General features: G+C 62.0%; 1 protein-coding gene across 3 annotated transcripts; it reads right to left on the bottom strand.

The window, feature by feature from the left end:
- Positions 1-390: 390 nt before the first annotated feature.
- Positions 391-8184, bottom strand: CREB3 (cAMP responsive element binding protein 3). Of its 3 annotated transcripts, none has more exons than XM_074953848.1 (10): positions 8108-8184; positions 5572-5709; positions 5168-5465; positions 4832-4941; positions 4556-4648; positions 3344-3450; positions 2526-2594; positions 2224-2308; positions 1996-2080; positions 391-1696 (listed from the first exon to the last, which is right to left on the bottom strand). In XM_074953848.1, the coding sequence occupies exons 2-10, from the start codon at positions 5707-5709 to the stop codon at positions 1293-1295; spliced, it is 1389 nt and encodes a 462-aa protein (XP_074809949.1). In that variant the 5' UTR covers positions 8108-8184; the 3' UTR covers positions 391-1292. The 3 variants fall into 3 exon arrangements, with proteins under 3 accessions (XP_074809949.1, XP_074809948.1, XP_074809946.1); XM_074953847.1 differs by having other exon boundaries at positions 5572-5829; positions 8108-8181; XM_074953845.1 differs by having other exon boundaries at positions 5572-6268; positions 8108-8132.
- Between the last annotated feature and the right edge of the window lie 1916 nt (positions 8185-10100).

Genomic DNA, 10100 nt, shown 5'->3' with positions numbered 1-10100 from the left:
GCTTTACCACCTGTCTCCCCCTGGGGGCAGGGCCAGGCCCCTCTCTCCAAACAGGTGGGGCTGGCCCTGGCTGCACCAGGCTCAGGCTCTGCCCGGCTTCCTGGGACTGTGCAGACAGCGAGGTTCCAAATGCACATGGGGCAAAGCAGGTTCCCCAGGGGAAGAGGCTCAGCTGCTTCTGAGCAAAGGCTGCCTGCAGGAGGCTGGTTCTTTGGCTTGGCTGAAACACAGCACCCCCTGCCCTGGAGAGGGAGCAGGCCTGGAACAGGCCCCAGGTCAATAGGGGCCAAGTCTCACCCTGGGAGCATAGTGAGGTGCCCCCTTGCATGGCTGGGAGGCAGCTGTGGGGTTAGACAGACACTGCACACAGGGGACAGCCCAGCAGCAGGTCCACTTTATTTATACTTTATTATAACAGAGCCATTACTGTAGGAGTTAGGAGCCTGCTGGACCAGGCCCCTTTGTTCTCCTTTCCCTGGGCTGGAGCTGGCCGGGTGGGAGGGCGACCCTGGCTGGTGCTGGCTCAGCTGGCGGTCCTCATCCCATGGCTCAGCCACGTTACAGCGACCCCTGCCCAGGGCTGCAGGCCAGAGGTCAATTTATGGAGGAGGCCCAGCTGACCTAGCCCTCCCCCCTGACATGGGCCCCAGGCCCCACCAGCCCTGTTACAGAGGCTGCCCCTCAGGGCTCTCTGAACCTCCACCCCTGCAGCAGTGCAGCCCCCTCCCCTCCGGGGGATCATGATCAGCAGCCCCTTGACCAGCAGGAAGGCAGCACATAGCGCTGGGCAGGGACCCTCTGCCTGCAGCCGCCCCCAGCCACACCAAGAACAGCGGCTGGGGCTCTGCAGCGGAGAGGTCGATGAGAGAAGTTTAGTGCTGTCCCCTGGCAGAACCACACCCAGCTGGCAGTCCCTGCGGGGCATAGGGGCTTGGCGTGCCCAGCTGAGGGATGGGGAATCATCGTGTTACTGGAAGGGACAGGTCGCTTAGAGCTGCGGGACTTGCTAAGGGCACCCGGACCCAGGGGCCCAGCCCAATCAAAGTGGTTTCCCACTCAGTCCAGCTGCAGGGAACTAAGTAACGCAGGCCCAACTCCCCATGCTGGGCCCCCTCCACGCTGCAGCTAGAACAGTTTCCTGCTACCACAGAGCCCAGCCGCCCCCCCCAGTCAGGTTTGGTGGGTCAGGAGACAGATGCTGCTCAGGGGCATTTAGAAGCATTTGCGTAGACAAGGATCAGTCAAAACGGCCCTGGCAAATTCACAGCCAGGCAGCACGAGGTGCCCAGCGCTCACATCTCATCTGCACGGTGCTGCTGGATCACGACGCTGGTGGTGCGCTCCACCCACTCATGCTTCTTGGTCCCCCAGGCTGATGGCTGCGCAGAGTGCAGGGGGCCCTTCCCAGGAAGCTGCTCTGGCTGCTGGTGGGGGGGACCCAGCTCAGAGCTGGCTCCTGGCGGTGGGTCGGAGGATGAGTTACTGTTGATGGCAGAGCCATGCTCCGCCTTGGGTGGGCTCTGTCCCCCATCCCGGGAGTGATTGAGGCTTCCTGGCAGCGGGGCCCTCTCAGATTCCAGGGCCAGTCCCTCCATTGTGCGCTCCCCCCGTGTTTCAGGCCCCTCTGCCTGCTGGGCAGCTGCTGCCTGAAAGTGGGCCGTGTCACTCGGGTACTCCCGGATCTGACGAGACAGCACTGTAAGAGAGAGGAGAGTCAGCCTGACATCGCCAAGAATGTCGTGCGCCAGGGCGGGAGCTGACCCCAGGCTCTCCTGGCCCTACTCTGCGCGGGGCAGGGGAGAGCAGCTTTGCCAGCAGCCGGACAGGACAGCAGAGCAACCCACAAACAGGCCCCGCACACACGAGGCATAAGCCCGTGACTGGGAAACCATGTCTCTGCTGGGGCCGCATCACCTGGAACATTCACCCTGGAAGAGTTCACTGTAGGGCACAATCCTGCCCCTCCCGCTCACCCCCATGCAGCCAGTCACTCACCTCCTCGGAACCCCTCCTGCTGTACTCTGGCTCCGAGCGGATAGAGACTGGGTGAGAGAACGAGGCAGAAGGACAGGAGCAGGACCTGGAGAGAGACAACCGAGCCATCAGCACCAGCGTATGACTCCAGCCCCGCCAGCCAAGGAGGCTCCTCAGCACCACCCACTTGGCCAGCACAGATCCTGGGGGCAGAAGCTGGGGCCAATGCCCAGCTACGGGGCCACTCACCATGACGCAGGTGCTGGCGGTGGTGGTTTTGGTCGAGGACTGTCTCACCAGGGCCTGGAGCTTCCGTAGCTGCTCGAGCAATGACCTAGGGCAAAGTGTGAAACGCAGGTGAGTGCAGCCCCTGATCCCAAGCTGCCCATCCTGCCGCTGAGCCCCGCACAGACCGCCATGTCCCTCCACCCTGGGGAACAGCCTTCGCTCCCCTGGCATGTCAGTGCTGACTGGAGGGGCACAGGGAGACAGTGCCCCCTTTCCCACCTTCTTGCCCCCAGGTTTCCATGTCTGGAGTGTCAGGAACTCACATGTTCTCCTTCTGCAGCAGCTGCACCTTCTTCTGCAGCTCGTGGTTCTGCGCCGTGCAGGTGACAACCCTTCCCAAGCAGCGACGGGGAGAGAGGAAAGAGTCAGACTGACCCCCAGGGGAAACCGCGCTGCTGGCTCAGGAGGGTCCTGGCTCAGTGCCTGGTGCAGAATGTCCTGAGGGTGGGGGGCAGGTGTGACCTCATCTGTCCCTAGCACAGCCACAAGCTGGGGACACAGACAGCCAAACTGCTCTAACGCAGCTAGGAGGCAGGGCCATGGGCAGCCACTGATTTGCAGTACAGTCGCGGGGCAAGCAGACGGGGTCACTGGGGTCACCCTGGGACAAACCTCAAAAAATCAGATCCCACTCCTCCGCACGCTCACACCAGTGCTTGGAGCCCCCGAGCCGGCTCTGCTCCCGCAGCACGGGGCTGCTGGGGTCACTCGCAGCAGGCACTGCCCTGGCGCCAAGGCAGCTCAGCAGGAGTGTCTGGCAGAACGCGGCTCCCATGGGAGGGGAAAGGGCTCATTCGCCGGTGGGGCTCAGCCCTTGATCAGAGCTTTGCAGCTCCGCCAGAGCGTGGTACAAACAGGCCATGCCTATCGGCTTCTGCTCCTCTGGGCCCGGGGGCTGGCAGCTGCCTCCAGCGCTTGGAGTGCAAGCGCTTGGTGTCCTCAAGCCAGAGGGTTCACGACCCCCAGTACTCTGGCAGTGGGCGCTCCCCAGACCCACGGGAGGAGCGACGCCCTCTGCTGGGCCTATCACTCCCTGACATCCTGGGGGGGGATGCAAAACCCACTGCTGTGCCCCTAGTACCTGCTCTCCAAGCCATCCACATAGACCTTCTTCCTGCGCCGACTGTCCAGGGCTGACTGCTTGTTCCGGATCTTTCGACGGACTCTCTTTAGGAGCCGCTCCTCAGCCTGAAATAGCCAGCTCAGGTTACAGGCCATGCCTGGGCCTCCAGACTCTGGGGCGAGAGCCCTGACCCCGCCCTGCCAAGGACCCTCCAGGGCACAGGGAGGAGCAGCTGGAGGGTATCTGCCATCGGGCCAGGGGCAGGAAGGGCCTGGGGTGGGCAGAGGTTACTCCAGGTACTTCTCACATGCTTTACCTGTGGTGTCACTAGGAACCCAGCTGCAGGCCTTGGCCCAGAGGGCAAAGTGACCTGCTGCCTTCCAATGCGTCAGGAAATCCAGGGGCACTGTCAGCACAGCAGGGAGACAAACGGCAGAGGAGCCCCAGCTCTGACAGCACCTTGTGCCGTTCCAGTCTCTGCATGTGCACCCATACCTACTTCCACTGCCGTCAGCCCACAGCCCCTGCACCAGGCGGGCATGCGCGCCTGGGCCTGGCCTCCAGCTCACACCAGGCAGGCCCACCAGAACCCAGCCCAGCCAGAGGTCTCCAAAACAGGGCCTGAAAGAGCCACTGGCCCTAGGAGACCAGGCCAAACTCCTTGGCAGGAGGGGAGGGCCTGAGCCAGTGTCCCTGCAGAACACGGCCCCATGCAGCACAGCCATCCGGAGGGTGCAAACAGGCACAGCAGACTAAGACTGGCCAGTTTCATGGCTGCTCTTCAGGTCCCCGTGGGCAGCTGAGGACTGTCAAGACTCACTTCCCCAGCAGCAGGAAAGCGAGTGAACTCTCCGCAGCAGCACAGACCCCGTCATCCCTCCACAGTGGCCAACATGCCGGGGAGGGGCAGCAGCAGGCCACACCTCCCCAACACCTTCTTCCTTCTAGCAGCTAGAGGGGCAGTGGCTGCAGATCACCTAGCTGGGGTCTGGCCAGTGGCTGCTATGGAAGATGGAGCCCCGCAAGCAGGGTCCAGGGCAGGAATCCAGCACCATCCCCATTCACGGAGCTGCAGGCTGAGCCTCTCAGCAAGACACCGGCGCTGCACTGTGGTAATGGGGCCCCCGCTTCATGGCTCCTATCAGTCTCTGGCCTGGGCCCCCTCTGAAGGAATGAGTGAGGGGAGGGGCCATGCACTAGAGCGTGGGGGGGGGGGGGGCGTGAACTCACCTTGGTCAGGGGCAGGTGGGATGGCAAGGAGACACCCTCTCTCTCCAGAAGCTGTTTCTCCTCTTCTGTCAGGATCAGTTCCGGGAAACCGAACTACAACACAAACCAACCCGCTGCTGAGCACGGAGAACCCCTCTTCTGAACTAGCGAGGGAAGCCCCCAGGGCAGGATGGGAGTCAGCACCCGAACAGGGAGTGGAAGTGTAAGTGAGGAGGGAAAGAAGGAGCCCACCAGCATTAGCAGTGGGGCCTGTCCCTGGGGCGTGGGCCTCAGTACCTGCATGGGGGTCCCAGGCACGAAGTCATCCATGGGCACAGCAACCGGGAAGCTGAAACTCTGCTCCTCGACCAGCGTCTCCTCTGTACTTCCCGAGTCCCCCCACATATCTGGGAGAGGAACAAGAGTCAGGCGCCACCCACTGTACACCCCAGCCAGCTGGCCCCATGTGGCAGAGGAAGACTGAGCCAGCAGGCCCCTCTTCCCAACCCCCAGCCTTCTTCTTCCACCTGGCAGACAGCACCAAGTGCTAGGCTGCTTCCCTGCGAAGCCGAGCACGGCCGGTAGCCATGGGCTCAAGCTGCTGAATTGGAATTCCCCAGGCCTCTCCCTTACCGAGGTCAATGGAGATGTCTCCTTCTGCCGTGTCTGCTCTCACGCTCTCCAGCACCGCCCTGTCCTGATGGAGGGAGTAGCTGTGATCAACCTGCACGATGTCAGAGCTCAAAGGGCTGCAGGCGAGGTCCCTGGCTGGAGACGCGTCCCAGCTGCTGGGGCTGGGGAAGGGATTCTGGTCCTCTGAGATGCCGCTATCACTGTTGAGAGGCGAGTGACCCTGCAAGGCACTCGGCCCCTCTTCAAAGGGGCTCAGCAGGGAGCTGAGAAAGTCCTCCACCTCCTTGTCATTCAGGAGCTGCAGAGAAAAGTTGCTGCTAAGCAGAGGATGGAGGCCTGAAAGCCCCCTCCCACGGCCCAGCCCAGCTCACTTCTCTATGCTCTGCACCAGACAGCAGTCTCACCTCGGGCTCCAGCAGACCCCAGTCTCCCAGGAGGTTGGCTTCGTCCCCTGAGAACTCTGCACAGGGAGCATCATCCGCCAGGAGGAAGCTGAGCAGCTCGTCATCTGCAGAGGCAACCATCTCTTCTGGGCACGACATCTGAGCAAGACAGACAGGGCCATCCAGGGGCCGTGGGAGAGACTCACCCTCGCATCCAGGAGAGGGACAGGACCTCCCTCCTGGGCACTCACATCTCCAAGGTTGTAACTGCCAGGAGCTCTACAGGGAAGGGCACAACACATGCAAAGCCAGGCCCCGGAGGCTCCTGCAGCCGGACTACTGGCGCACCTCTGCCTGGCTGGCCATGCGCTGTCTGGGCCCAGCAGCCCACACGCAGGGCAACGAAAGCAGGCGATGCGGCCACGGCAGCTCACAGTGTGAGCGGCTGCAACAAGGCGCAGCTGGCTGGGCAGGGCCCAGGGCAGTCACCTCTCCCAGCCACGATACGAGGCTGGCTCCTGCAGCTTTCCCTAGAGCCAAAAGATTCTTTGCACCCTGGCCTGATGCCAGCTAGGCCGGCACTCCTTGGAGGCCTCAGATCTGGATGACAGGTGCATCAGCTTGTGACCAAGCTGGAAGGCAGATCCCAGAAGCCTGAATCTCAGCACCGCAGCAGCTGCTCGGAAACAGGAAGTTGGTCCGTGGATCCCTCCCTCTGCTGCATCAAAGGAGCAGGAAGCAAGGCGGTGAGAGGAAGGGGGACGCAGGGGCCCCATTGTTCCAGCGAGCACACTGAACAGGTCCCCAGGCAGGAAGCCAGAGGAGGAGCTGGGCCACTGTGGGCTACAGCAGGCGATTCGGAAGGAAGGGTCATAAAAGCTGCTCTGCACATAGAGTGACACCTCCCCCAACATACGTGTGTACACACACGCGCGCACGCGCACACCCAGCAGCCGAGGCATCAGCTATTGGGCACATCAGACAATGCTGAATGGGGGTCACGCGGCTGCCACACTCTCTGCCCCTGCAAGCCTGTCTGAGGAACAGGAAGGCTGGGAGCCGGCTCTGCCCTGCTAAGTCAGAAGGCATCGCTGCAGAAGCGTGCCTAGAGGCAGAGCCTGAGGCAGGGCTAGGCTCCCCCATCGTCTCACTGCCTTGAGTCCCTATGTCTGGGCCCTCAAGGGACCAATCATGCAGCCCCAAAACGCACCCCTCTCCTGACCAGTTCTGAGCTCTGGGGAGCTGCGGACAGGCAGCCCACATACAGGAATGGAGAATCAGACTAGTTCTCTGTGGGCATCCAGTGGCCAATTCCATGGCCATGAGCCACTGCCCCAGTGATCACCCCTGGCAATAGACTGGCCTACACAGATCCTTGATTACTTGCATCATGTGTGATTTCTGCAGCCACCCTGCGCTGCTTTTTCTGCAATTCTCAGCCCTAAACAGACAGCTACACCCTGCACTGCACAGGGTGATCCCACCCCTCTACACAGCCTGCAGGCCCAGGGGACCATCTGGCCCTGGGGGTTAGAAACAGGTTCAGCCTAACTCTGGTTTCAATTTCTTTGCTTCACCATGCCATGCTAGGCGACTTTGCAATGACAGCTCAGGAACATGCCAAAATCCTGTAACATCAGCTAAGCTGCTTTAGAGCAGGAGAGGGGAGGGGCCTGGGAGAAAGGACTTGTGGGTTCTTTCCCCAGTTCTGGGTGGGGTCCCCTGGTTAGAGCGGGGGGGCTGGAAGTTAGGGCTATTGGCTTCTTTCCCCAGCTCTGGGTGGGGACTGACATCTAGTGGTTAGAGCCACAGGAGTTGGGAGCCAGGAGCCAGCACTCCTAGGTTCTATCCTGGCTCTGGGAAGGAAGCAGGGGCTAGTGGCTAGAGTGGGGTGGGTGGGAGCCAGGACTCCTGGGTTCTCTCCCGGCCCGGGGGCTAGTGGTTAGAGCGGGGGGGGGGAAGCCAGGACTCCTGGGTTCTCTCCCGGCCCGGGGGATAGTGGTTAGAGCGGGGGGGGGAAGCCAGGACTCCTGGGTTCTCTCCCGGCCCGGGGGATAGTGGTTAGAGTGGGGGGGGAGCCAGGACTCCTGGGTTCTCTCCCGGCCCGGGGGCTAGTGGTTAGAGCGGGGGGGGGGAGCCAGGACTCCTGGGTTCTCTCCCGGCCCGGGGGCTAGTGGTTAGAGTGGGGGGGGAGCCAGGACTCCTGGGTTCTCTCCCGGCCCGGGGGCTAGTGGTTAGAGCGGGGGGGGGGAGCCAGGACTCCTGGGTTCTCTCCCGGCCCGGGGGCTAGTGGTTAGAGCGGGGGGGGGGAGCCAGGACTCCTGGGTTCTCTCCCGGCCCGGGGGCTAGTGGTTAGAGCGGGGGGGGGGAGCCAGGACTCCTGGGTTCTCTCCCGGCCCGGGGGCTAGTGGTTAGAGCGGGGGGGGGGAGCCAGGACTCCTGGGTTCTCTCCCGGCCCGGGGGCTAGTGGTTAGAGTGGGGGGGGGGAGCCAGGACTCCTGGGTTCTCTCCCGGCGGTCGCACCCCAGCCTCGGCGCTGCCGACCCCCCCCCCGTACCTCACTCGGCACCTTTCGCTGCACGGAGCCGCTTCCAACACATCAAGAATGACGTCACCGAGCCCCCAGCAGCCTCTGCGCCGAAAGCCCGCTCATTGGCGCGCTGGGGCTGGCTCGGACCCCATTGGTCGGAAATAATGTCACTCAGCCAGCACTGAAGAGCCCGCCCCCAGCCCGCCCCTGAACGACGGGGTCTTGGGGCTGTGAGTGACGGGGCACTGGAGGGGGCGGGGCCGAGGGCTGTGAGTGACGGGGCGTGGGAGGGGGCGGGGCCGAGGGCTGTGAGTGCGGGGGTGTGGGAGGGGGCGGGGCCGAGGGCTGTGAGTGCGGGGGTGTTGGAGGGGGCGGGGCCGAGGGCTGTGAGTGACGGGGCACTGGAGGGGGCGGGGCCGAGGGCTGTGAGTGACGGGGCGTGGGAGGGGGCGGGGCCGAGGGCTGTGAGTGACGGGGGCGTGGGAGGGGGCGGGGCCGAGGGCTGTGAGTGCCGGGGCGTGGGAGGGGGCGGGGCCGAGGGCTGTGAGTGACGGGAGCGCGGGAGGGGGCGGGACAAGGGCTGTGAGTGACGGGGCGCGGGGGCGTGGGAGGGGGCGGGGCCGAGGGCTGTGGATGACAGAGGTGAATCTCTGGCGTGAGGAAGGGGCACAAGAGAGAGATGCAGAACGATGAAGGAAAGAGGAGGGCGATGGGGCACTCTCAGACACCTAGCACGGGGACAAGGGGGATCGGGCATTGCTGTTCACCCTGCTGGTGTCTGTCACAGGGTCCCCAGGCGATGCTCTGGAACTGCTCCCCATGAAGCCAGGCAGGACTCTGGGGTAGTCTCCTCTCGGGGAGCAGCCTGTCTGCAGGACACACAGCTCACCCGCTTCCACCCTCCTGGGTCTGACCTCGGAGCATTCAGCCTCCTCTGCCCCTCCCTGCGCTTCCCACAGCCAGTCCGCCCAGGCAATGATCATACACCCTTACCCTACCACCTAGATACTTAAGAACTGCCTAGGGGAAACTGAGGCACCTCCACACTATTCAAAGGAAACATTAAGAACAGTCCCACTTCGTCACAGTCTCACAGGGACAAGGGGGATTGGGCACTGCTGTTCACCCTGCTGGGTTTGTCCATGAGTCATCTTGGAACTGTGTTCTGTCAATAGTCGTTCAAACAGTCATTCTCTCTCTTCATGTACTTGGGTGGGCTTCTTGCTTACTGTTCTCAGGATCTGCTTTCCTCTAACACAGCTTTTTGATCACTTCCCTTTTTCACCAATCATATTTCCTTTCAGTTTTTTCCCTTGAGACTCGCTCTCAGGCACAGCTGTAGATCGTATTTCCCTCTACTTCCTGTCTCTAATAGCCTCTGCTCATGTATATAGTGTATTTTTTTCTGCTTCTCCTACCAGAAACCAGGGGCTGGCCTTACTGTACGGAGCAGGACAAGATGGGGCAGGGGCTGGTCATGCTGTGTGGGGCAGGGTAGAGGCTGCCTTGGACGGGGCAGGATGAAGCATGGCAGGGGCTGGCTATGCTGGGCAAGATGGGGCAGGACAGGGGCTGGCCATGCTGGGTGGGACAGGACAGGACAAAGCACTAGATAGAGAGGACTCTCAGTTACTACAGAGAATTCTTTCCCAGGTATCTGGTGGGTCTTGCCCATAGGCTCAGGGTCTAACTGATCAACATATTTGTGGTCAGGAAGGAATTTTCCCCAAGGTCAGAATGGCAGAGACCCTGGGGGTTTTTCACCTTCCTCTGCAGCGTGGGGCATGAGTCACTTGCTGGTTTGAACTAGAGTAAATGGTGAATTCTCAGTAACTTGAAGTCTTTAAACCATGATTTGAGAGTGTCAGTAACTCAGCCAGAGGTTCGGGGTCTATTTCAGGTGGGTGTGGTTCTGTGGCCTGCGATGTGCAGAAGGTCAGACTAGATCATGATGGTCCCTTCTGACCCTAAAGTCTATGAGTCTAAAGCAGGGCAGGGGCTGGCTGTCCTGAGTGGGAGG

This window comes from Natator depressus, chromosome 5 (assembly GCF_965152275.1).
Source record: "Natator depressus isolate rNatDep1 chromosome 5, rNatDep2.hap1, whole genome shotgun sequence".
NCBI lineage: Eukaryota > Metazoa > Chordata > Testudines > Cheloniidae > Natator > Natator depressus.
This window is presented reverse-complemented; position numbering and strand designations above follow the sequence as displayed.

What these genes read in the sequence shown, in the direction of transcription:
- CREB3 (XM_074953848.1), bottom strand. Translation starts at nt 5,709, where the DNA reads ATGTCGTGCCCAGAAGAGATGGTTGCCTCTGCAGATGACGAGCTGCTC. An exon ending in GGGGTCTGCTGGAGCCCGAG is followed by an intron (nt 5,466 to 5,571) that starts GTGAGACTGCTG and finishes TTTTCTCTGCAG; the next exon opens with CTCCTGAATGACAAGGAGGT. An exon ending in CTGCTGCAGAAGGAGAACAT is followed by an intron (nt 2,309 to 2,525) that starts GTGAGTTCCTGA and finishes ACTTTGCCCTAG; the next exon opens with GTCATTGCTCGAGCAGCTAC.